This window comes from Lepisma saccharinum, chromosome 11 (assembly GCF_977018435.1).
Source record: "Lepisma saccharinum chromosome 11, izLepSacc3.1, whole genome shotgun sequence".
Lineage (NCBI taxonomy): Eukaryota > Metazoa > Arthropoda > Insecta > Zygentoma > Lepismatidae > Lepisma > Lepisma saccharinum.
Genome location: NC_139239.1, coordinates 48587117 through 48614980, shown reverse-complemented (window position 1 = coordinate 48614980; position 27864 = coordinate 48587117). Strand labels below are relative to the sequence as shown.

The 27864-nt window shown below is 36.4% G+C and overlaps 2 protein-coding genes across 4 annotated transcripts in view; one reads left to right on the top strand and one right to left on the bottom strand.

Moving 5' to 3' along the window:
* Positions 1-183: 183 nt before the first annotated feature.
* Positions 184-24130, bottom strand: gcl (germ cell-less). The gene is made up of 10 exons (XM_083131053.1): positions 23787-24130; positions 16424-16547; positions 14842-14938; positions 14046-14197; positions 12260-12390; positions 10736-10908; positions 10109-10313; positions 7948-8166; positions 5716-5806; positions 184-5102 (listed from the first exon to the last, which is right to left on the bottom strand). The coding sequence occupies exons 1-10, from the start codon at positions 23942-23944 to the stop codon at positions 4962-4964; spliced, it is 1491 nt and encodes a 496-aa protein (XP_082987179.1). The 5' UTR covers positions 23945-24130; the 3' UTR covers positions 184-4961.
* Positions 24131-24446: 316 nt separating this feature from the next.
* The window catches only part of LOC145994783 (cytochrome c oxidase assembly protein COX18, mitochondrial), a 50736-nt gene continuing 47318 nt past the window's right edge, over positions 24447-27864 (top strand). For 2 of the 3 annotated variants that reach the window (XM_083131051.1, XM_083131050.1), the window contains exons 1-2: positions 24447-24568; positions 26215-26764. In XM_083131051.1, coding sequence (XP_082987177.1) covers positions 26297-26764 — 468 coding nt within the window. In that variant the 5' untranslated portion in view covers positions 24447-24568; positions 26215-26296. Of the gene's footprint in view, positions 24569-24614; positions 24702-26214; positions 26765-27864 lie in introns of those variants that run through there. The other variant, XM_083131052.1, reaches the window with a different exon arrangement.

Genomic DNA, 27864 nt, shown 5'->3' with positions numbered 1-27864 from the left:
TTTTCTAACGTTGGAAGCGGCCCCGGTGCCCACCCAGCGTCGAATAACATGGGTACCTGGGGGAAACCCTGGGGGGGTAAAGGCGGTCAGGGGCGTGATGCTGATCACATCACCCCCACTCACGACCGGATCAAGAAAGTGTGGGGTGTTACCCCCACACCCCCTATATGCCTTCATGGCGTGGTGCTATGCACAGGGGAACACTTTACCTTTTTTGTGCAGAAAAAAATATTCTTGGGAGTTAATAGCGTAATGGGAACTATATATACACAAGGAGATGGTTTGATATTCTAAATGGTGGATCATGAAAATGCTTGAATATGCCAAAGATGATATTGGCAGTTGACCTAAATTACAAACTGTTCAAGATTCCTGCAGCCTGAGCTGAATCTTTTGTACAATTCAAATGTTGGATTTGTGTGCTTATTGACCACTACAGGTAAATTTTAAATTTTTTTCTAATTTTGTTTAACAACACACACTTGCCAAGAATTTTAATGCACAAGATTTCACAGAGGTTGGAACAGAAGCATTCAATAAAATGAAATGTGGAATTCATGCAGAGATTCTGTAAGTGTTCATATTGAATGCCCAAATATGCTTGTTTCCTTTTATGGATGTATAACAAAACAAATAAAATTACAGCACGCTTATTTCCTTGTTCCCATTTAATGTGGTTTTCTTCATGGAAACCCCCTCAAAGTTCAATTTTGAACTTCATATGGGTTAGAAAATTGCAAAATAAAAATTATATATTGACATCAAATTTCTAATTTATCAAGAAAATGTCTACTCTTACGCTATACATTATTTCGAAATATTTGAGCGTCGTACACTTCTTATTTCCCTACTGTAACATATAACCACCTGTTGGCTAGTTTTTCATCCTCTCAGAAGCTGAGATATGAATACAAAAATGTACCTAGATCTTTACATACAGCAGTTTGTGCCTTCAGGTCTTCTTTTCGTGTTTCAGAGGTAGACACACACATCGAGAAAGCTTCAAAACATGTTCAGAGAAAGAACAGTGTGCAGTGGAGTGCAATGTTTCTATGAAAACACATCCAGAGTTAGAAGGAACAAAAGACTAGACTGAGGTGTACGTTTGGATGAGACAGTGAAAGTACACTGAGTACCATATTACGAACAAGGCTGAAAATATCAACCTGTACGTAAAATGACACGAATCACGGGGGCATGAGAAGCGATTGTGTTAAGAATTGGCATGTTGAGAGACGTAAGTGAACGAGGCAGATACTGTTCAACCGTAGAAGATGCACCTAGCTCAAGAAGAAGATTCTGAATGCGAGAGGAAAAATAGATGACGTAGGTTTCAGATTAGTATTACATTTGTATGCATTCAGTTGCTTACTGTCACTCTTTTTTTTTCACTGTAATATCATTACCAAAATTGAATATTCTGTCAGCAGCAGAAGTTCATCATGCAAGTTCAATTTGCAACCTTCAGCCCTATTTTGTCGCTGAACTCATCCAGTTACCACACACACACACACTTCTCTCAATTGTCACAACTAATACAAACTCTAATTGTGTTGAATTTATTTAACAAGAATCAGCTGAGGTACCACGTGCTAATAGCAGCACAGCATCTTGAGAGAAGCAACTTCATTCACCACCTTTCTTTCTCTGTACTCGAATCATCAAGAAAGTGACATGAAACAACAAAAAAGCAAATAAGAAAGCTGGCAATTCTAGAAATCCTATGGAAACCTTGTGCCATTATATACATCAGAACTAAACTTGACATTATATGCATAAAAATTTCATCATTTTATAAAAAGAACTCTGAACGTAATAATTGATTATACAGCTTATGGTTAAATATCATGAACACAACACTGGTATTTGCACAAAACAATTAATAAAAGAATCGACACACAACTCGATATGCAACTGGCCTAAATTATTATGTTGTAGAACTATTACAGTACATTTCTTGACATTTTCTTTATTATAGAAATGCATTATTGACTGAAAACTGTATGCGTTCCCATTTCTAAGGCACATTGCAAAAATGCACAGGCAGGAAAATATACAGTATGTACACAAATGCCAGTATTCTACTGGCTGGCGTAACACTATCTAAATTTTCTTCATATTTGTCATACTAGTATCTCTTCATCTCCCACACTTGTATCTCTACACATGCACACTTACTACATTCTCTCGTTAGATAATTTTTACACACAGTTCATTATGACAAAATTATATATATTCAATATGTACATAGTATCGGCACTTACAATTTTTATTACTCTAAAATTACATAAGAATCAAATTTCTGCAAATCTATTGGGATGTATTAACTGGCTTTTCTATAATTAGATGGCAATATTTATATTTTGCAAATATGTTTTGTAAAATATATAGAATATGATAAATAGGAATTGTAGCTTTCCTGGCGATGTGATTTGAACAGGTGTTCTCGGATTACCAGCCATATTAAATCGGCGTTAACATCCAACGTTTGCACTCGAAACATTGGAAGCTAACATCGATTTAACTTGGTTGATAACCTGAGAACACCTGTTCGAATAAAATATGGTTTATTTTTTTTTGTTTGTTTGTTTTAAGTGGGATCCGAACCACTATGTGCCTCCACAGGCTATCGAACATGGAACCCCTTGATTAAATGTTAACATGGCTTAAAATAACACAAGGACGAAATATTAACATTTCTATTTTGGAATATGAAACAATATTAAAAATTAAAACATGATTTGTGGAAGCCCCAAAGAAATGGAAGGAGCATATGCATAATTTCAAAGAAAATATAAAAAGGTAATAATAATAATACAGATTGAGGATGATAATTGATGAACTGATGATAGGTAAAACACAATGATACATCTGTGACTTGATCAGGGATCAAACCTCTAGCTTCATATCACATTACATTGTCCACTCTGACAAGAAAGCTGGCAAGTTTGCCTTGAAGAATTGGAAATGTCATTGAAAGTAGAAATTTGCCTTTAGCATCATGTCATAGATTTAAAAAGAATATTGATATGCCTCTATAAATAAGTCAGGAAGAGGATTTAAAAAAATATAAACACTAAGTCTGCTGGAGAACTTTTCATAGCTATCATGTGCATTTACGAGAGAAAGAAACATGATTAACGATATTTATTTTCATTGTACATAGTGCTCCACAGATCTATAAGATCATTCTTTTTGGTAGATGCCTTAATAACTGAGCATGTTGAGAGGTTGATTCATTGAAGTTTCCAGGTTTGAGTCATGGCCTGAGATTTTTTTGTGTGTTTCTTTATCATTAATTTCGTACAATCAGTATTCTTCCTAATTGTTGTGATTAGTCAAAAGTGCCAGAGAAGCACCACTAAATAAGATTATTTCATTGTATTTGCCAAGGATAAACTCCTAGCTCATTAAAACAATAATTTAAGAGATTAAAAGTTTGCAAAGAAGGCATGAAGCACACTGCATTAATTGTACACAACCAATATTATCCTTTTTTTTAAAGTATGTCGCGTAATAAAACACATGGTAAATATTCAACTTGAGAGTTAGACAGGGGAAATGTCCTGCTTGCTTTACATACATCTTAGCAATACATTACTAGCTAAGGCTAATGCTCTTTGGATCACAGTAATATTACAAATTGTGATGCCGAAGAAATAAATAACCTGTGCGTAACGGTCCATGAGGGCTAGGGTCTATCTACTGACTACTGGCCTCACTCCTACCAGAGATGGGCCATCATCCAACCAGTTTTGGAGTGATGTGTGGTCAGCACGACAAACCCCCAGTCGTTGTTGTAGGTTTGCATAACTGGGTTACGCTACTCATTTGTAGCTCTCCAATTTCCTCACAATTGTGGGGTGACCACTGGTCCATACACTGGCTGAAATCTCAGGAGAAAAGTTGTTATGCTTACTCCACAGGAGACTCAAACCAGCATGCATCCTGTAGCGTGGGCTCAGTCAGATGGCTTGGACCGCATGGCCGCATGTGCCCATGAAATACAAGGAAATACATAACATATACCATGTGTCTAAGCTGACACCTCTCTGCACCAATAACACTACCAATTCTTTTAGAGATTCCTAACAATACTTGGAATTTGTAAGAATTGAAAGTAGTTTAGAATGTGTAGAAATTTCAAGATATAAGTATCCACTGGGACTATATCATAGGAATCTACCATAGTTTTGCTTTAAATTTACATGATTTCACACTATAATTTAGTAAAAAAAAAATATTCTTCCTGCAAACTTGTTGCTAAAATATTGACAATATGCATTTTGCATAATTTACAGGATATATAGACTCTGTGAAAATGTTGTCCAACATTTTTAGGGAGTCCACGAGACATCCAGACTGGCAAAAAGTATCAGCCAGTACCAGGGATTAAATTCCACCTGATACGTTGGTATCAGTCCAGGATCCTAATAATTATGCATAGAACAGGGAAATTGGACACTAAAAGGAAGATGCAGCCAGTGGAGATGAAATTCTTAAGGAGTATAGTAGAGAAGAGGCAGAATGAAGAGTTTCAAGATACTGAAAAGGGTGAACGATTATGATTTTTAACCTTTTGAAGAAAAAAAGGAAACTCTACAGTTGCAAAACCATGGAGCTGAAATTTATCAAAATACTTTATCCTTACTTGCTCTTGTACTGTAAATTAAATTTTAGTACATATGCTACTAGATACATCAAAATGTGTCTCTTTCTGCATAAAACATGTTTATGGGGAAAGTCAAACCATACAATTGCTTAGTTCAGCAGCATCTTGGATACACTAAGTGTGGGTTTAACTCTACATATTGCATCGCAAAAAATTTCAAAAATAAAAAGATGTAAACCATCATACTTTATCTTAGAGCAACTTTAAAAAAATCAACACTGAATACACAGCAAATTCATCGTGGAAGTACTGAATACAAAATAAATTTTCTCTTTAGTTGTCCAATCGATCACTCAGTGTTGTCAGACGAAATATCCACCTGAGAGACTGTTTGCTTAAATAAAGGCTTCACAGGAGGTGTCACCACGACCAGATTTACAGACAGCAATACTGGAAATTCTATTTGGTCATCAAGTTCCAAAATGGCAACCTATAAAGAAAAAAAATAAGAGTCGCAATGTTTTAATAAACAAGAGATTTCTTTGTATCTTCATTGATCTTTAAAACAATGTTTAAGTTATAGATATACACACAGGGCATTGCTACACAACACGGTCTCCGTACAGCATGTAGAGGACATCACGGTGAACAACTTTCCTTGATAATGTTTTGCTCACTGAAGTCTCTTATTGATGCTATGATTCCTTGGGAAATTGCATTTTTTAGCCTGTATATATGCACTCTTACAGAGAGAGAGAGAGGTATTTGCTTTTGATAACTCACTCCTATCTAGAAAGCCAGATAATGTGGGACTTAAAGGTGCTCACCCCAGGTTAACTAATGAACCCTCAAGGGACTGTTGTTCCACGGAGTTTAAAGTGGCAATCATATAAGCTATAAACACAAAAATATAGATTACAAAGACGTTTTGATTGAAACATGTAGTTGAGTTGTAATCAAAGATTTTGGACAACTTCTGTTTGGGGAGAGGGTGAATGACAGGAGTAACAAAGGTTTACAGGTTTGAAGTAAACTATGAGAAAATGAAACCAGTTTTATTCACTATATATAAGGTATATACTTTTAAGTATTATTTAACTTACCTCCTGATTTTTCGGGAGTCCTATGGATTTAATTTCTGTTGTCTGCATGTGCTTTACTTGCCTCTGAGCGTCTATAGATACAACAGTTACTCTATGAGGAAAGGAAGTAAATTTTAGTTGGTAGCAATGCATTGAGATAAGAACCTTACAAGTTCCATATTATGCAAACTTACACATGCTATTATTTAATATTTCCATATGTGCAACATATACCCTTACTGGTCAGTAGTTAGAATGTATGATAAATTAGGCAATATGAAGACACCAATAAAGTAGATTTAAACAACGAAGTAATATGATTTAGTATTCATGAGCTGTATAGAATATTAAATTCTACGTCACTCCAGACTTCGTTTTATGTCACTGAACTTTTTAAAAAAAGCTTTGTCTTGACAGAAAGAAATAGCCAAATCCACTTTATGATCAGAACAGTTAATCGGAACTTTGCCTACAGTTTTTAAAGTGAGATTTTGACGCCCACCGCCAGAAATCTAGTCTGGGACCTAACTTTTGGGGATCTCAATCAAACTTGGGCATAACATTTGCAGGGAGACAGAATCAAAAAGTTTTCTACCACATAACATAGCACCCAAGGCTACGTTGCTAATTTACCGTTACATTTGCGAAATCATAAAAATTACTCATTAACTTGCATCTCAGCACCGGAGCTTAACACAAGTTCTATTAGCTTGTTAATTCTGAAAATTTGTTAGGTGGACAATGAAAGGTAATGTACCAGCTACGTAATTTTACATTTGTTAAATCTTTCATGGGCAACAAACAAAGAAACTCAACACTTGACTACTACCTCCTTCTTGTGTAGATGCACTTGCAAATTTTCAAAACTGATCCTTTGACCAACACAGCCTTCACTGCCACCAGCTTTTATCAGATTTCGTTAATTTTGAAGGCAGATTCCTGATATAGCAGAATCTGGAACTCGTAATGCTCACTTTTTCCACTAACATTCTAGCTTCACAAAGAAATCTAACTCATTATTAAAAAAAACAAAAAAAACAAAAAAAAACATACTGTTCTTTAAAAAGTGACTTTGTAAAGGGCTATCGCGCTTGCATCAAAAATTCCATGTAGGCTAGCTTTGTGTACTATTGTTCCACTCATACAAATTAAGACGTTCTGAGGTGACAAGTTCGAGTCACGTGACAACTAAATTGTAACTTTCATATGCATTTTGCTACCAAATTCCGTGAACAAAGAAAAGGAAAGAGGGGAGGTAATCTTCAACCCTGGCCACTTGTTTGAGGCCACATCTGTGTTCGCCAAATGGAGCTTCCAGTTGTCTGACAGAAAATGTTGCAATTGAATGGCGAAGTACGAAAAGTAACTAAATTGCCAATAATTTCTTGTTTCCCCCCAAACACCATTCCCCACCAGGGATAAAATTTATGAAGCAGAGAGGGGGACATAAGTATCCAGAGGGGGGAATATCCCCTCCCATCCCCCCTACAAATACCACACTGATCATATGTGAACCTGGGACCAATTTAACATCATCTTCACCTGCTGAAAACAATTTGAGCCGGCTCCCGTGGCAGAGTGATTAGTACATAGTGCTACGACACCAGGAGTCCCAAGTTTGAATCCCGGTCTGGGCATGCCTGTTTGTAAGTGTCCATTCATCAATTTCATCATTTCATCACTCATTGCCATCTTTGCAAATTAGCCAAAGTGGCACAAAAATTCATGTCTTCGGCTTTATATTTGTTCCCGCCTCCACAACGGCTGCTGTAATAAGGGCCTTGTGATGGAAATATGCATTTAATCTTGTGTCAGCATAATCCCAATACCAAAATGGAATTTGTGATAGTCGAGCATTGACAATGCCCTATAGTCCCCAGAAAAGGTGAGATGCCAACATAAATGCCTACAATAAAACAATTTGATGCAATCCAAATAATGTGTATAAAGTAAACATGTGCACATAAGGCATAAAACTGATTAAAATTTCATAATACGTAACTCAGAGTTCAACAGACCTTTATGATGCTACCATCCTGAAGTAAAAGCTCGACACAATTTGATTATGAAGTCATCTTAAACTGATGACCTTTAAGTATGGTTCCATACAAATTGCACATGCAAAAAAGAGCTATGATTACAGGGATGATGTAGAAGACTTTAAATACAAAAAATAAGCTTCTGGAACAGTTGCTACGAAGCTTTTGTTTAAACAGCAAATTGCTACATGGAAAAATCAATTGTCATACTGACCTGTACATTATATGCCTCCTGACAAGCTGGCTTATCATGATTTCGTGGTCATTCCGATGATTTCTTCTGATTTTTAAGACTCTACCCGTGAAGTGCATGATCAAATCCAGTCCAAAATTAAAGCCAGTCCAGCGCCACAGATGCTCTCCCGCATTTGGAACACATCTTCCACAACGAAGGCAATTGCTTAGGAAGTCTTCTTTTGACAACTGCCTAGGTCTGAAATATATATACATACACTGTAGGAGAATGCTCTTGAGACATTAAGAGTCCAATTGGACTTGTCTGCAACTTAGGTGGGTTGAATCCAGTTTGCTGTATGGTCTTGTGTGCAAATTTTATTTTAGACTTCCACCTTTTGCTTAACTGTAAGATGACATTGACTAATAGAGCTTTAACTCCAAAGCGACAAGTGACATGGGGGTTCCAGACTAATGTTAAAAGCAACATCACCACAAACTCTACAATAGGCACTTTCTCCTTTAGTCTGTAAAAAAAAAAAAAAGCATTTACTGCATGTGGGCAACCAATAGACTGAAGCAACATGATGCATGCTATTGTAAAAATGGCCCAGTTCAAATTACATGTAAGCAAGAAGCATGTACAGCTCATCATGTCACTCTAGTGTAGAAGGTTGCATTTATTTCTGAAGGTTTGTTGCTCGTCAGTTCAGTCTGAAAGGTTCCATACATATTTTATAATCATTCTTTATGCAGTGGATGTTGTTTATTTTAACCGACTTCTTCTTATGTCAGTTTTGTACCCTGTAACTTACAAACTTTACCAAGGATTATCCTCAACCAAGAGGTCAGCTTAATACAGGGTGTCTACCAGTCATGAAAGTCAAGTAAAAGTAAATAAATCAACAAGTAGGTCAAGAAGTCAATGAAAAGTCAAGAAATCTTGTTATCAACAATGACTGACTGATTGATTTAATTTATTTTACATCACTTTTTGCCCCTTTGGCTAATCGCAAACATGAGGATGAGATGGTTGAAGGGAAAATCACAAATATATAGGGACGGTAACACAAGTCCCACATAAGATTACACTGGCTGTGAGTCAGGATACCAGAGCCTTGCTAGTCTGCCAAATGCAGTCCAGGATGCATTAATAGATAAAGCAAGTCTGATTCTCTTCTTACAGTACAGCTTCAGTTTTCAGTTAACTGACCTTTTGGTGTTTTTCATTAAATAAATATTTATTTTCTAAATTGCTAATTTCCAACTTTACCTAAGTAGGGGTCGTATAAATTAAGGGTAAGAAAAATGAAAAACAGGTAAAAAAAGTCAAGAATTTTGGATTTGTTGTTTTTGTAGACACCCTGTAATAGCAGTTGGGTGTCACTCAGGCCAGTTTGAAGAAAATACAAATGCTATAGACAGTATCCTGACTGATTCTCTCTGGCAGCCAATGCCTGCAAAAAAAAATATTCAAAACAAAGCATTTTTATAGAGAAATACTGACTTGGTACAAGTAGTCCTGAGTTTGATCACTTGAAAGAGTAGCAGAAAGCCAGTGATGATCCCACTATCAGTATTCCACTAAAAAGCCACCTGGCAGGTCTTAGCCCTGTTGAATCTAGGGAGCTTAATAAATATATTTCTTTAAATGTACAATATTCTCTTGAAATAAAGACATTAATATCAGTCACAGACCAATGACCTGTCATTGGTCTATGACTGATATTAATTTCACTTCATTAAAAAAGGTAAACAGCTTCCCAGATTCAACAACCAGTGTTGATACAGTCCTAATATAATATTATCGATGCTGTGCAACCATATTCTTGTCTTAAGCGAGAGAAGTTCCAGTTTCAATCCCGGGTTCGATACCTGGTGGAGGCACATAGTGTTTCGGATCCAATTTTGAACTGTAGGTCTAGTCCCGATCAGCCTATCTGTGCTTTGGTGGACTTAAAACAAAAACTCAATCTCCATGCTGGCCTAGCACTGTGAGGATAATTGTGTAGTTACTTGAAAAAAATAGAAGTGATCTAGTAAGACAGATAACAGTAATGACGAGACTTCAGATGCTAGAACTTACTGGACAGTGCTGTCTTTCAAAGCTCTGTGGTGTCACAAGTTTGATAACCAAGGGCATACAGATCCGATAAAAAAATGAACGTTTCATGCAACCAACTGCACCAAAGAACACTTACCCTTTGTCGATACCTTGGTCAACCCTCAACATCTGGTACCACTGCAACTTGATATAGGGAGTTAACCATTCACTCGGGAGAACTTTGTCTGTGTGCATCATTTCTACATCAAGATAATGGTTGAGCAGATGCTGGAATCTGAGACCTTGGAACACTTTCAGGTACTGCACTCCTTCAGCCGACAACAAAAATGGACAATCCTCAGCTTGAATGTGGAAGGAAAATTGCCAGAAGTACAGGAATGTAATTACACAAACACAAACAACCACAACAAAGAAACAATTAACCATCTCGGAACTGATTCATCAAAATATGTAATATTCAAGTGTTTTTTTTCCAATTCTGTTGATGCAAACATGAAGCTTGTTATAAAATAACCAGCACAAGATATATAACAGTTTCTTGTATCAAATTAACTGTAATGTCTAGAATTAAACAACTGTTCTGCTCCAAAAAAAAAACCTAAGAATAAATCTTACATTAACACAGTGGGTGAGAGAAAGCTAATAGCATTTATAGTCAAGAGGACCAAACTTCAAGTCCTGAAGCTAAAAATGCTTACTTATAATACAAGGCTTTGGTATGATTGCTGATTTAAATAGAAGTTTTACAACTAATGACACTTACTCTTTCTTTCCTGAAAATAACGATGAGACAAAAGCATGGCCTCCTGGTGAGAACCTTCCCACATTGGATGCAGCCTCAGGTAAAGCCACAGTTTGAGTATCACATACAATGAAAACTCAGTCTGCACCACAAATAGCTCTGGGTCTTTCACTAAGTGTTCCATCAAATCTTCCCTGTAATAAAAACATTCTGTATAATTTTTTTTTATTATATTAAGGGTTAGCATTGAGCCAATAACACTTTACATGATACTGATACCAATGCTGATAGCTGTAAATTAAAACAATTGAAAATAGTTCAGAATATTGATAGATTTTGAAATATAGTTTTTAATTGAAATTATACCAGCAGCATACATAGTAGCTAAGTTACCTGCAAAATCTGACACCCAGGGGCTTAAATACAAAAGAGAAATTGAAAATTTGCATAAAATTGGTCATGCAAAGAGATGATGGTGATTCAGTAGTATGTAACCTGTTTGCCATTTGTGTGGCCACACGTCTTCCTTGAAGACACCGAGAATGAGCAACATAGCTGTGTGTACCACTTGTACAAGGAGTTTTCGAGAACCTAGTCTTCTCCCTTCTTCCACAGGCTAGGACCAACGGACATAGTGTGACATCCCAGATATTGGACTTATGATATGCCACTGAATTATATCATGTCATTTTACCAGAGCTTTGCTTCGAAATATTCATAATTTCAGATGATGCAATTATTTAAACACAAAATCCATTTTTTCCCCACAATGCTGTTGTCAAAGGGTATTTAGACAAAACTATTACATGGCAATTTTTGGAACTCTGGGAAATAATGCATCAACATTTATGAAACATGTGACTTGCTTGTACAAGGTAGATTCAGAATGTACCCATAACAGAAAGTTCATAACACTGTACTTCAAAGGACCAAGATGATAAACTCTGGTACAATGCACAGTGCAGTTCGATGAATGTACATTCACAAGTAAGACTTTGACACAGAACTTAATGCTACTTGCCTTGAACCAAGATGCAAATGACAGGAATACAAACTGTGGCAGTTAACATAAGACTTGCATTTGACGAGGGACATCAATGAGTGAAAGCCACATACATGACCAAGTGAGCTTAGTTCTTAAGTCATGATCTAGCCACTAAAGCATGTTCCAAGATTTTACATTTTCCTGCATTATACATTCAATCTAGATGGTCTCAATATAGGAAAATGTAATAGAATGTTTCTCGATTTAACATTTTCCTGCATTTTAAGTTTTTTGAGCTTGGTCCCCTCAAAAGCGTAAAATCAAGGTTCCACTGTATGTGGTTTCCAGTATTGGCCAGTGCATGGGCAAAACACTTTGTAATCAAGGTAGGTAAGGCTATTGCCCTGGTAGCATCACAATAAACATTAGGCCATCTTTTAGTTTGATTATTTTTCAGGGGTACAGCTAACTTGGAACAATTTACAAATATATTACCTTTTTCATTAAAAAAAAAGTGAACCTATGATTTGACATCTGAAACTTTTATAGTAATTACTTACTTTATTTCTCGTAATCTCTTTGGTGTTTCATGCATGGCACTCAAAAGATTCACCCGCAGCCACTTCAAGCAAGCTTCTTTCACAGCAGGTACGCCATATTCACAAGCTGCTTCATAATATTTTGTAACAGTCTATGAAAAATATTAAAAATATGTGTGAGAAGTAACACTACTTGTTAGCCCTACAAGAATAAAACTATTGATCAAAGGTAAAATACCACTGTTCTGTATCAGAAAGGCTACAAATCAACAAACCTGAGGAAGTTGCTCAAGAAGAGTAACACAGTACTTTGTCATACATTGCACACAGATAGGAAACTTTACATGAACCAAGTATGAAAAGTAAAAACCACCACTCGTAATTTGTAAGAAATTTTGTGTTGCCAAGAAATTTGCTAGTTCAATTTAGGAATGTAATGTAACCTACATGTTACAGTTTCCTGATGTAGTAATTTCAGTAAATTAATACCAACACAATTCCAAAAAATATAAGTTGTCACCTCCAACTCCACAGATCAAACATGATGAAGAAATTAACAACAGAAGAATGAAAAGAGAGAGAAGAATTGCACCTATCCATGTGTTCACGAGCTTTCCTTCTGGATCACATCACAATATGCTGTGAAGGCATAAGACGGGATGTGAAGACAGGGCCCCACACATTCACAACTCAGATATTTGTGGAGTCAATGTGCTCAGTGTAATGCTCGAGTCTTTAGCCTCTCACGTATTAATTTATTAGAGACTGGGCGAACCTCAGAGCCTCTCCATGCACGAACATTGCTGGGGAAATTTCCACCTGAAGTCACCCACCCTGGGAATTGAACCTGGGTCTAGTACATGGAAATTAGATGTCCTACCGAACAGATCAGTGCAGTTCTCCTCGATTTTCCTCTACCCATTCATACAGTTTCAAATTTATCCGTAACTAGGATATTGTGGTGTATGTGTGTGGATGACATCATAACTGAATGTTTGTGAAACCTGTACATGGAACGTCTAAGTAATACATTAACACCAAGTTAATACAACACAATAAATTTATTAGCTGAACACTTAACTACTTTGACTGCTATGTTTATTTGCATGCCCTAATTAATCCACAGTCCATACTTTAGTTTGATATGGTTATCAACTAGCTGTTCAGGGTCTGTTATAAACAATGCATGTACAAAGTAATAATAATAAATAAAAACAGCATTATTCTTGTTTCCTCTTAAAAGACTAAATATTACAACTCTGATGGTTTACGTACTGTGTGTTGTTGGAATGTATGAAGAATAGTATTTGAAGTTCAGACTTTGAGAACTAGCAATGCAAAATTGTTGAGCGGAACTCTCAGAATTGTGTGTTGCTGATGTTAATAATCTAATCAGACATCAAGTACCATCATGGGTGGAAAGTTGTGCATACACCCATACTAGCTGGCACCAGTGCAGCACTACCAGATAGTGCACCAGTGGCTTATAATCACCACTGAAAATATTAGCTTCTAATTGAAACAAGATACTCATCATATTAGTCACCATTCTGTGGTAGTTGAGGAAAATTGCTGGCCATTCAACAACATGATCACGGAATCTTCTTTTTATACTCTTTATCCTAATGCATGCCATTCTATACCATGTTTCAAACTTTTAACCATTTCTTGTATTTGAGTATCCCATCCTTGGAGAAGAGTCAAAGTTCATACAAAAAATAGGTCTACAAACAGAGGTATGTGTTGTAATTTCATCTTGGTTTTTGTAACACATGTAAACATGACACAGTTAAAAGTATGGACTAACCTGAATGTTTACAGTCTCGAGCATGATGTTCATACTTTGTTCAATAATCGCTTCCATTTGGAAGAGGGTGGCAGCTGCTAAGATGGACACTACATATGCAGGTTCCACCACCAAGTCATCCTGGTAGAGAGCTCCCAGCACAATGGTTAGAGCTGAAACAATAAAGCTTTCTGTAATTTGTCATATAATTGGAATATTGACTGGAATACAGTGTAGAAATCAATGTTCATCATTTCTGTGTTTATCGCAAATGTGAGCAAAAAGTCATGCTATGTTGTAAAGATAATTTTTACTTATAATATTTGGATGAAGTGAAAACAAATCAAAGCAAATAGGTAAAGCTTACTGCTTTACTTAAAATACACATTTTTAAAATTCTTTATCACTCTGTCAATGAAACCACAACATCATAACCAAAATATTTCAAGCATCTTGGTAAAAAAAAAAAAAACTTCCCATAACCACAGTTGGACATTGTAAAATAATACAACAAATGTTCCTATTAAAGTGGTTTTTATTCATCCTAGTTCTGCAGAACTTAGTGTAGTTTAGAGTGACTAGCCATCTAAGGTTGTGTGAGAGTATATCTTGATAGTGTAAGCTTGAAAAAGTTCTGGACAAATAGGATGAAATGTCCCTGCAAGAATAAAAACCACCTTAGTAATATTTATTGTGTTATTTTGTATTATCTTGTTTTGTGTTGTGATTTCAATACAGGCAAGGCCATGTACAATTTCTGCAAACATATGTTGTTAAAATTACTCTTTTTTTGTGTGTGAAGCTTGACAATTCTTACCATCAAGATTAATATTGGGGTCTGCTATTTCTATGTCAATCGTATCTTGAAGAGCTTCCTTCCACGCTCCAGAAAACATGCTTGCGAAATATGGACTCTGAAAAATATGAACATGTACTTTAGGCATAACTCAATACATTTGATGGGACAAGTAACATGCAACCTGAAATGACAATTCATTGAAATAAATATACTTATTTATCTTATACAATTGCTCTTAATGCTATAATTTCACACTCTAGTACAACAACAACAAAAATTACTGCCATTCATTACGCCAAGTAATGTTTTCCGCTCTTTATGGAATTCAAATTTTTGTTATTTTGTGTCACTTTTCTGCCACTTTTGGCTAATACCCTTTCTCAGACTGGGACTTGAACCAGGGAACTTTGGTGGTGAGTCTGCAAGTTGATTATTTAATGAGTTTCCTGAAACTTATGGTTAATACTGTATTTACACGTGTATAATATGCACCCTGGTTTTTGATGGGGAAAAGTGACAAAAAATTATATCTCGTATATAATGTGAAGTACAATTTGAGTTCAAGAAATGGCTTTCTTAGTTGTAGGTCGTAAATCTGTTGCTATGCCGATCAAATGTGAATGACATCGTACCTATTCAATGCTGTTGCTATGTGGACCAAGAGGAGAATACCCTCTTGTGTAAACAATAAGTCACCAACCCATGCCACGTTTCCCTCTCCCTTCACTGTGTTTAGCATTCCAAAGCTTTCACTCCTTAACCACCTTATTTATTTTGTAATAGTAGAAAGTAAGATCAAAATTGCTTTATGGATTTGCAGTGCTCAGGAAGTTATTTCACATTATTTCTTGCCCAATAAATACCGGTAATACGCATTCCATGTGATGGAAGGTGCATGCTTGAATTTCGCCAGAATGGCACTGCTTTTCTTGGTGTCACAGAACATTACATTACAAAGTGAAAAACCGTGGGAAATAGCCTTTAAAATTTTATACATGGTTTTGCTCATTTCCTCTTTACTTTTTCTAAAAAGAACTTCAAAATGTATATATTTTCCATGACTAATGTAACATTTATAAGAAGCACATTCAGGACCTTCAAACTAGCAGTTAGCAGCACAAGATTTCTTCAATTAAGACATTTACACACTCCATATATATATGTTCCTTATCTTTTTTATTTATCCAAAGTACCATAAAAATCAGAACTCTCCTTCATTTTGTGATGAGCTTATTTCAATCTCATTGCACATATTAGTGTCGCCATTTTGAATGGAATACTGTTGCCATATTCAGAAACTGCATAATTTAAGCTTTACAATGATATCTAACATGATAGGGTTCCTTAAACAAGTCTCACAAAATCATGGAATGGTCCTGTAGTGTTTCATGTTGGCTGTCTGAATTATTCCGTGCATAATACGCACCACAGTTTTTGGGGGCAAAAATTTTGGAGAAAAGTGTGCATTATACATGAGTAAATACGGTATATACCCCCAATCCCATAACCATCACATTGTATTCTATAATTCAAAATATTCAACCCTGCTTCTTCGCAGAATTCTTACTTATGAAGAAAAAAAGTAAAGCCATTCACATACCTGGCACAGGTAAACTTTATGCAAGAGCCATCTTCTTCCCAGTGCTATGACAGTGACATCAGAGTTCTTACCCTCTTCAAACAGAGCCCTATATATGTATTTAGATGTACTTGTTGTCTTCCTCCTACAAGTAGAAATTTAAAAGAAAGATAACTTATCATATTAAAAAAAAATATTTGCAAATTTCAATAATTACAAAATGCTTTTTGCCCATACACCCTCCCTACCATTACCACAGCAATAATAGTATTTCTTGCACTATGTGGAGAGTATTACAATTATGCATTCAATACAAAACGGCATATGCAATGTTTCTTGAACTCCCTGTTTAGGTTATAAAAGCCGGCTAAAATTTGGTTAATGGCTGATGTTTATTGGGAAAAAAAAGCCTTTTTCATGAAAACAACTAATGAATTACATTTAGCACATATTGAACAATCCAGATTCAAGAAATATGTATAAATAGGGTAGGTCGGGGTAATTTTCGTATATAATTTAGCGTTTTTCAAAATTAAAGCCTTCTAGTTAGTACCCATGGTAAATTTTTTTAATGATCTTGATATATGTTAGCAATCTCATTTTCCCAACTGGTTTAATGTCACTTATAAAAATTAATCTTTGATTGTTACCATAGTAATACTTTGTTTATCTTTACCCAAATTACTCCAGGGACAGGGGAAAGTGGGTATAATATCAAGCATACATTCTAAACTTACTTTGAAGACATTATATAACAAAATTAACCCATCCACAGGTAAATGCAAGTAACCTAGGAAATAATATTATTTGTTTATCAAATTAGATAACAAATACATGAATGAAAAGATGAAAAATAGATAAATTTAAAATACAGTACAGCGTCGATTATCCGAAGTAATTGGGGGACATGGGTGTTCGGAAAACTGGTTTGTTCGGATAATCGAACTGTACATGTTTATTTGCCAAAAAGAAGTACTGTACAGTAAATTTATTCATAAAAACAGGCATCTCTTTAAGTATGTATTACAAAGTAACGTACAAAGGCAACTTTAGTAGGAATATATAGTATGTGGTACAGTTTATTAAACAAAAAAATATGTACATATTACATACACATTTTGCATGAACAATACACACAGTACACAAAATTAACGTTTAAAAAAATCCTTTATTTTGGTCTGTCTAAGCAAGCCTACACGCTTACGAGCAGCTAAGTCACGTACTTTTTTCATTACAGATATCTGAAAGTGAGCGAGTACACAGTTCGGTTAAGCGGTCGTTCGGCTGACCGACGTTCGGATAATTGACGCTCTACTGTACCTCCCATTAAAATCAGGACAGAAAACACTTGACAGACAGATTTGTCCTTCATCCACCCACTCAATATGATATTTTTCTGGGAAGATATAGAGGTGACCTCCTTTACATTTCGTAAGAAACTTGACAGAGTAGCGATTTCTGCTCCGAGCATCTTGGGCTGTGACCTGCCCCCTGTATTCTCGTACAACCTGTCCACATTCACTTTGGGTAGTTTACAGACATGACCCTGTTATGATATTACATTCTAATAAGGGCCTCCCCGTTGGCACAGTTGTAGCGTCCTCACCTTGTAATCAAGGGGTCCCGGGTTCGATACCTGGTGGAGGCACATAGTGGTTCAAATTCCACTTTAAACTGTAGGTCCAGTCCCGATTAGCCTTACTGTGCATAAAGTGGACTTAAAACACCAAATCAATCCAATCCAATACATTCTAATAAGCTTTATTATTTCTAATATTCTTTATATATGTCCGTGGCATGATCTAAAAAAAGAACATTGATGTTAGTATTCAGATAACCAATAGTTGTAGTTGTAGTTGATTTAGTTTATTTTACTTCGCGTTTTGTGCCTCTTGGCTAATTTGCGAAGATGGGGATGAGTGATGAAATGGATGAAAATGGACAATCACAAACAACCATACCCGACCGGGATTCGAACCCGGGACCCTTGGCGTTGCAGCGCGATGTGCTAACCACTCGGCCACAGGGTCGGGCAGATAACCAATAGTTGCACCCAAATTACCCCACGTCACTTAATTGTAATTTTTTTAAAAACCCTTTTTGATACATCAATAAACTTTTTAAAATATGTTCCTGAATTATGTAATGTACACATACCTTAATTTGGGAGCTGTTAGATTGATTTTTTGTGAACTGCAAACTGTTAAAATGGTGAATCAGCTGATAAAAATTTTGACTAAAACTTGTTTATATTTTTTTATGTAGACATCAGTGTTGCCATTTCAAATTTTTTACATAATATCATACAAAATACTGTCACAAACAATATACAGGGTGGCTCAAAAAGTCACTTAACACCCTCGGTACAAGGCCACTGCAGCACGCAACGTGGAAATGGTGATGACCAATCAATGCCAGGCCAAGGGGGAACCACATTGACGCCACCTGCACGGTCAGCGGTCATCTTGATGTCCGCCATCTTGAATTCAACTTCAGAATTTTAAATGGGAAGGGGGTGATATGATATATCAAATCAGGCTATAATTTCACGAGAAATGCAATGGTGAAGGTTTTTTTGATGTATCTTTAACCAGTAAAAAGTTATGACTGAATTCTTGTACCAATTTGCTCCTTTTCAAGGTGTTAGAAAAATGCCTTAAAATATGTTTAGCGCATCGGTAATGCATCGAGATCAAAGTGATGTCTAGGGAGAGAAGTTCACATGCCATTGCACACGATATTAATCGGATACATCCACGAAGAGCTGCGCATTATGAATGGTTGTTACGAACAATTTACAGTGTGACGCTTCCATTAAATTAAAAGTCCTTCACAGTGACAAGGCTATATGTTCATAAGGAAGTTCCCCGGGTACAGAGACAGGAAATTATATATTTTGTAAGAAGAGCATATTACGCATACTTTAAAATGAAACTAGGAGATCAAGATAAATCGTGGGCCCCACATAAGGTATGTAGATCATGTGTGGAATCTTTACGAAACTGGAGCACGGGAAAGTGGCCATCTATGCCATTTGCAATACCCATGGTGTGGAGGGAGCCTTAGGATCACAGCAATGATTGTTACTTCTGTTCCTGTGAAATTGTAGGTCGAAATATTAGAAACAAGAAGAGGATAGTGTATCCCAATATTCCCTCTGCAATGAGACCTGTGTTGCACGGTCCAGACTTGCCTGTACCGACACCTCCATCAAGTCTTGAGTGTGTAAGTGATCCTGATTCACTAAGTGATTTACTGGAAGGAAGTGAAATGGAAGATTACATTTATAACCCCCCCTCATGGATCTCGTGACCCTATACCCTTCACTCAAAGCGAACTCAATGATTTAGTTAGAGACCTAAATTTATCTAAAGAATCAGGTGAGTTTCTTGGTTCCAGACTTAACGAAAAGAACTTGCTGGCTTGTGGAACAACATTTTCCTGGTACAGACACCGAGAAAAAGATATTGTGCCTTATTTCTTGAAAGAAGATTCTCTCGTGTTTGTTTGCTGACTAAGTTAAATTTTCCTTGTCTTTCAACTGATTGGAGGCTATTCATTGACTCGAATAAAACAAGTTTAAAATTTCTGTTACATAATGGAAATAAGTTCCCCTCAGTTCCTATTGCTCATTCTGTGTCACTAAAAGAAACCTACACCAATATGCAACTTGTTCTTAATAAAATTAAATATGAGGACCATGGTTGGTTGGTGTGTGGTGATCTTAAAGTTTTGAGCATTTTACTTGGATTACAATGTGGATATACGAAAATGCCATGTTACATCTGTGAGTGGGATAGTAGGGCACGAAATTACCACTGGAAAGAAAAGAATGGGCAATACGGAAAACGTTGATCCCGGGTTCAAAGAACATCGTGCAACAACATTTAGTCAGTCCTGAGAAAGTTGTACTTCCCCCCTCTTCATATCAAATTAGGGCTGATTAAACAATTTGTGAAGGTACTTAACAAGGAAGGACAATGTTTCCAGTTCATATGCAACAAATTTCCATCCCTGTCGTACAGCAAAGTGAAAGAAGATGTTTTTGTTGGACCAGACATTAGGAAATTAATGAATGATAAAGACTTCGAGGAAACAATGACTGTAGCTGAAAGAGATGCTTGGATAGCATTTAAAAGTGTAGTGTTGAACTTCTTGGGGATTACAGAGAAGTTGTTGAGAATATGTTGCTTAAATTTCAAGAGCTGGGTTGTAACATGAATCTCAAATTACATTTCTTGCATTCACACCTTGATAACTTTCCTCAAAATCTCGGTGAATTAAGTGAGGAACAAGGCCTCAGGACATGAGGGATATGGAGAAAAGGTATCAAGGACATTGGAGTGTTAGCATGATGACTGACTACTGTTGGGCATTGTACAGAGAAACGCCAGAAAAAAATCACAAGAAAGTTAGGAAAGCCTACAGAAGAAAGCATGCTAAACAGAACTGAAAAACATGTATTGTGTAATGATTTTCTTGTGTGTATATTATATACTGCTATATGTTGTTTTCTATATTATATGGGTCCTTTGTGTCTGTCTATATTCATTTTAAAATAAACATGTTGATGCATTTAGTGTGATAAGCTACTTATTCTGATTGAAGAAAATAAAAATTAGAATAAAACAGTATGCAATATTGGACAAAGCCCAAATTTTGAAATTTGATTTGTAAGAAAACCTTGCGTGATAGAGAAAAACGAATTTCATATTCGTGATCAGCATGGCACAAATAATAAAGTTCACCACCTATTAAACAAAAAACAACATTAAATTTAATTTAATTTGCGGCCCTGTGTTATCGTAGAATTTTGGAAATCATTGTCACACGAAATTTGAACCTTCTTTAAAGTAATGAGCACTGTTTGGACTCTAAAAATTCATTTATGTTGAAAAAACAACTTGAAAATTACCTTACACACTTCTAATGGACAAGATATTCTCCGTCGACAAGCGACAGTAAATATCATAGAAGGGTGGGAATGAATGTAGAAGTAAATGGGAATCTTAGTAGAATGCATTTAGGGACTTTATTTTAACGAACCATGTAAAAATTGCATTCGTAGCATGATGAAATCGCAATAAAACAAAAGGAACTTGGGCCAAAAGTTTTGACTTCCATGTCAAATATATCATCATTAGCAGTATGCTTAAATGTGATTAAAATTTCAGTAACCGCCAAACGTCGAAATTCCTTTATTTTCAAATTGGTACTTACGTATTCTGCATTCCTAAGTATTCTTGAAGATGCCATTTCGTTTTTTTTCACGCAAATAATCTCAATTTTCGACATATCGAGTAATTCTTGTTTGTTCGTTTTCGCTTGCGTTACACGCAATATAGCAGAGAAATCTTGACTAGCGTCGTCCATGATCAGTGGTTTATGCAGTGTTGCAACCTTCTTCATCGAAAAATACCTACTTTCGTATTACTGATTTTGTATTTCTTCCCAGGTTCGAAAACCCCATGAACCACGCATAGATCGCCCCACGAACCATTCACGGCAAGGTTAGGTTAGGCAAACATAGTTAAAATTGTCATCTTCTTGGAAAACAATGGTGTGGTTGGAAACACTGACCGGGGGTTACATCATCGAACGCACGCAACATTTGATTCACGTAGTAGAAGGACATAGAGGCAACAGCTTTTGTCCATCAGAGAGACATTAATGTTTACATGATTTACCGGCAAAATATACTAAGTGAGGGGGAAAAAACTTCAGAAACCTTCGGAAAGTATACAGAAAATCATTTCGGTAAGTGCTTCCTCCTGTAAAATTGAAGAAATACGTTTGATGGGTACAAAAATTTTACCTAAATGTGTAACAGTGTATGTATAATTAATTTTTAAATGTACAAGGTTTAGGCACTATCAAGTCTTGGGTATCAGTTTCATAGACCGAAGACACATTAAAATTGGATATTTTGTGTTTCACATGGTTCGTACTTACCAATTGTGTATCGCGGAACATAGTTCAAGGTGCCATTATGCTTTTTACACAAAAAAAACACAATTTTTCACATAGAAAGTAATTGACTGCTTTTTTCGCTTCCATAACACAGAATATGGCAGGAAATCTTGACTACCGTAGTGGGCATGCAGTGTTTCCAACATCTTTACCAAAAAATACCTACTATAGTGTTCGTCACTTGTGCAAATTGTACATTATGCACGGGTAGCTGACGGATAGCCCCACGAACCATTTACGGATAGCCCCACGAACCATTTACGGATAGCCCCACGAACCATTTCCGATAAGGTTAGGTTAGGTTTGGTTACGTTAGGCAAGCATAGTAAAAAAAAAAGGGGGGGTTGAAACACTGACAGGGACTTACGTCATCAAATGTATGCAGCATCCGGTGGTAACAGTTCGTTATATCGGAGACACATTTCTTAATTTTTACAGAAGAAACTACTTACGGAAATGAGTTTCTGTAGCATTTGAAAGTTCGTGGATGTATTTTCTCACCGTAGAATGCTGCACAACAAGAAATAAGCACTTTTGATGTAATAAACTTGCATTTTGTGCAAAGCGACAACATTATGCCTTTGTTTCCATTATGTACCTGCAGATGACGCGAGCGTCGAAAGTCACGCGGTCTCGCCAGTGTTTCCAAACGTGCCTTTTTTTAAGAGAATTTTTTTAACTTACCTAACCTTGCCGGAAATGGTCCATGGGGCTATCCGTCAATGGTTCGTGGGGCTATAGTGAATGGTTTTTGGGGCTATTCGTCAATGGTTCGTGGGGTTATCGTGCATAATTTTTGGGGTTATCTGTCAATGGTTTTTTGGGGCTATCCGTCAATGGCTTGTGATGACATAATGAACACGAAACTAGGTATTTTTCGGTTAAGAAGGTTGAAACACTGCATACCCACTCCAAATCGACAAAACACAAGCACGACACGCAATGAGCCACAGCTGTGCGCGCCATATTATATGTTCCGCAACGGAAGAAAGGAAGCAAAAGAATTACTCGTAATGTGAACAATCGATGTTATTTTCGTGTAAAAAGCATAATGGCACCTTCAACTATGTTCCGCAATACACAATTCGTAAGTACGAACCATGAGAAACACAAAATATCCGATTGTAATGTGTCTCCGATATAACGAACTGTGTAGTTTCTTGTGTAAAATTGAAGAAATGTGTCTCCGATGTATGAAACTGTTACCCAAGTCTTGTTATGTTGAATCCATTAAAAATTGCCACGACAAACCCTAGAATGAGCGGATATCAAGTAATGTATTAGCAAATAACGTATTTGTGACTTTTATTTTTAGCACCTAGTGGAAAAGAAATCTGTAAAGTTTACACATGTGACAACTATTTGATAATAATTTAACCTATTATTATTATATATTTTTAACGATCCTACCTACCTCTTGGGCGTGTGGAGCTCTTTTTCGAGCTCCGAGTTTGACTCTAAATCAGAATCATCATCATCTTCTCGTGGTCTTTTCCCAGTCCACGATTTCAGCTGATCGCCAATAGCACTATTTTCCACGCAGTCTTTAATTTTAGAAAGTGACTCACCCATAGTTAATAAACGTTATCCTTGCACATAATTATTCAAATTTAAAATCTATAATGTCACTATTGAATAAAACGTCATGTTTCTCTCCTTATCAAAACATCAAAATCAAAAAAATAAAATCTCGTGTAAACAAGCACAGAAGTTATACTTCAATATGTACTAAGTACTAACAGGTTTCGAATTCGAAGTTATAAACAAACGGCAGACGCTTTTACTTTCGTAACAGTACGTGTGAAAGTATTTTCACCTCTTCAGTGTCAGTGGGTCCAAAAGATTGTCCTACACCGCATCTCATCGCTTCCTTTCACAAAATAAGAAAAGGAAACCTACAGCAAAAGAGACGACATACATTTTAATTCGGAAAAAATGGCCTGGAGATTGCTGATGTGATATCTTTCAGAGCTCAAGCTATATAATCGTTGAACCGTTTTGAATTTCGGTAATGGCTTTTTCTGATAACCTGAAGGAATAGGACGGAAACCAGTGTCACAGATTAATGCCAGTGTCGTCTGCTCTGCGGTCATGCAAGCAGTTCCTCTCGAAAAATGGGCTCAGATTAAGGAAAATAAGTGTACGATGTTGTTCGTTTACAACTATCGTTATGTTTGGACTGGCTTGACATGCACAGTACGTGATAGTATATTGAACATAATGTTATTATTATTATTTTTTTTAATTCATAGAACAAATTACAGAACGTCCAGGTTGGAGGGCAAATAAGTAATAAATATTTCATTACTCATTTAAAAAGCTTGAAGAGGTAAATTCAAATGTTTGGAGAGATCTTTTTAAAAATAAATTGTTACTTTAATTATAACTAAGTTACTTTTAAAATTACCTTTTTCTAAAGAACGTTTAACTCGTATAACATGTTTCATACATGCACTGTAAGCATACTGCTCTCTTTGCAAAATTAAAATTTTCATTAAGCGAAATATTAATATTTAAAGCACTGCTCGAAGTGGTGGGGAATGGTATCCCCCAAGTAGAAACATTTACGCGATACAACACCCCGCTAGTCCCAAGGCTTATAATCAAACAAATCTTGTGTTAAGAGTTTTGACTTCACACACTGATTTAGAAGTAAGAAAATTCCAAGCAAACACATACAATTAAACAAGAAATTCAGTTCGCAACAAATTTTTATGCATGAAAACACAGCATTATTAGCAAAAATGACTGTTCTGGGTGCATTCGAATAATTTACCTCAGTATTTTCATAAAGGGTATTTATTAAATAATGGAAAAATCTAGGGAGACTGCTTGTGGGTAGCTTTCTAGCTCTTCCTAACAGAGAATGCAGTTCAGTCTAGCATAAAATAAAACAAGTCAGGGTGTAAAGAAAGGCTGAAACTCAACAATATATAAACCCACCAGGATCACGGATTACAAAACTAGGTAAGTCACTACTTTACGTCCTTTTCCTAAGGAATATGTGTCAACTTTATGCCCTTTCCCTAAGGAATACATGTCATATATCGTTGGAAAGGTTATTGTATAAGGAATTCAACAACGTAAATCCCAAAGTGAGGAAAAATTACCTGGAGGAGGACATCGATAAAAACCGATGTTGTCCGGATATGCGTAATTGAACGTACTGAGGAAATTTTTCGATGATGAAGCACATATTTAGGGGTGAAATGAGTGCTAATGGAACCTAACCTAACCTCGTAGGCATGGTTCGTGGGGTTACCCATGAATGGTTAGTGGGGCTATCGTGAACAGAAAGTGTAAAGAGAAAAAGGTACTTACCCTGTCTGCAAGCACGGTTTTGAATGATACACTAAATTATTACTGGGGATAAACATATTTTACACTATCTACAAGTTTTTGGAACCTGTTCTTCTTCACGCACCATACACACACACAATGCACCGTGAACACAAAGAAGCAATCACCACGCAGAACGCAAACGAGCAAAGCACACACATTCATAACGCGGACACAAAGACGAGCCTGCAGTGTTGTTAACTCCCATCGGTTACCACCAAAAGGCAATAAGGATGGAAAGTAGAGTCTAGCCCAAAACTATTTTAGAGAAGGAATGGAAATGTGTGGAAATATTTGTCATTTTCAAGTTTCAGGTAACAGTGATTGACCGTACCAAAAATTAGGTTGCGGAAATTGTTGCACCAATAGATTTTAGCTGCTTAACGTGTTGCATTTTTGAGGGGCATTGATATGGTAGTTGGATGTATCATGATACCATCCAAGATTTCTGGCAGCATATTTAATTTATGTCATGCATTGAACAATATTTTCTTGTTTTTCAGGCAGTAAATCTGTGCAGGTCTCAATTCTGCAGTATATTGAATCAAATATGAAGATTTGTAGTGATTGAAAAACACTTAAAAGATGTCATTGTTGCTAAATATGGTTTTGAGAACCTCACACGAGACTACCGCATATGTTCTTCATGCTAGAAGCTTAAACACACTTCCACACGTAGCATCAGTGTCCTTGTCGTCTTTCTCCAAGACTAAGTATTATAACTGTGATAGTTTAAGTACTGTGAGCTGTCGGAATGTGAGAAGAATGGTATTTGAAGTTCAGACTTTGAGAACTAGCAATGCAAGATTGTTGTGTGTTCCTGGTGTTGGTAATAATCAAATCAGACATTTTTCTGCACCATCCTGGGTGGAAAGTTTTGCATACACCCATGCTAGTTGGTTTAAATCGTTGTCAGAGAGTACACCAGTGGCTTATTCTCAAGATCTGTTCCAGTTTATACATGACTGTACTGGATTCTCTTGGTGGGCCTCAATTATACTTACAACAGTCATGGCTAGGACAATGATCACTCTTCCTGTAACACTGTACCAGGTAAGACACTGAGAGTTTTCTTTTGGCATGCTGTTTTATTTCTCCTTATTTATGTAACATTAAGATGTGGAAATGTTTTTAGTAACTATACTAATCGCATTTCCAACTGGTGGCTGGGAAACAACGAATCAGCAATCAGTTGTAATCTCTTGGAATGACATTGGGCATTTTCGAGTCGCAAGGCACTGAAAGTTCCTGGCGGGATGAAACAAATGAGCATTTGGATACACCAGATGTTGCTAAACATACTGTAAAACAGGAGAGAGAAAGTGTTGATCAACGCTGTTACTGGGTAAAAGTTGTACAATAGTACACAAAGCATGGAAAATTAGTACACAAAACACCCAAACACTGTACAAACAAGCTAATAAAAACAACTGACAATAACAGACATAGACTTGGCAATGTTGTAACGGGAAAGTGATGTTACCCCCACACTGTTACTTTGTATCTTATGTTGTTGACACTCATTGAACCACACACCCCAGAAAATGATTACTGAACAGATAGAGCTATGTAGCAAAAAGTAGGTCACCCACCAGTTGGGCCAACGATCAGTATAGACTATTTGTTATATTGGTCGTTTTTCACTGAGTCAATTAAACAACAGAAGTGTTTGCTTTGTTTTGAAGCTGTTGTACGTCTTAAGATGACAGCTCTACTTTTTCAAATGTGTTATTCGTATTATATCTTGTTGCTGTAGTCTCACATTATAATACTTACTTCTGCAAAATAATCTAACACAGTTATTTTTAGTGGTTTTTATTTTATTTCATCTGCGACGTCCTCACATCGCTAGTCACTCTACACTTCTAAGGAATGAATAACTGTGTCCTTATTTCCTCTTAGGTAAACTGGTTTTTCCTTGCAGGTGTTATAGCTGGCTGTTTCTCCCCTCCCCTCCATCCTGTAACCTACTCTTCTTGTCTTCCCTCCCCTCCTCCTTTTAGTGGCACTGACCTTTCCTTTCTCCCTCAACTCATCTGGCAAGTTGAAATTTTCATTTTTGTGCAGAAAATTGAAAGTGGCTCAGGAAACTTAAGCAACTTACTTTCCACATGCTTTCTTATCAGTTCCACCCATTTCATTCCAATTTCCCC

What these genes read in the sequence shown, in the direction of transcription:
- gcl (XM_083131053.1), bottom strand. Translation starts at nt 23,944, where the DNA reads ATGGGTGAGTCACTTTCTAAAATTAAAGACTGCGTGGAAAATAGTGCT. An exon ending in GAGCTCCACACGCCCAAGAG is followed by an intron (nt 16,548 to 23,786) that starts GTAGGTAGGATC and finishes TTCTACTTGTAG; the next exon opens with GAGGAAGACAACAAGTACAT. An exon ending in TCGAGACTGTAAACATTCAG is followed by an intron (nt 12,391 to 14,045) that starts GTTAGTCCATAC and finishes TATTTTTCATAG; the next exon opens with ACTGTTACAAAATATTATGA.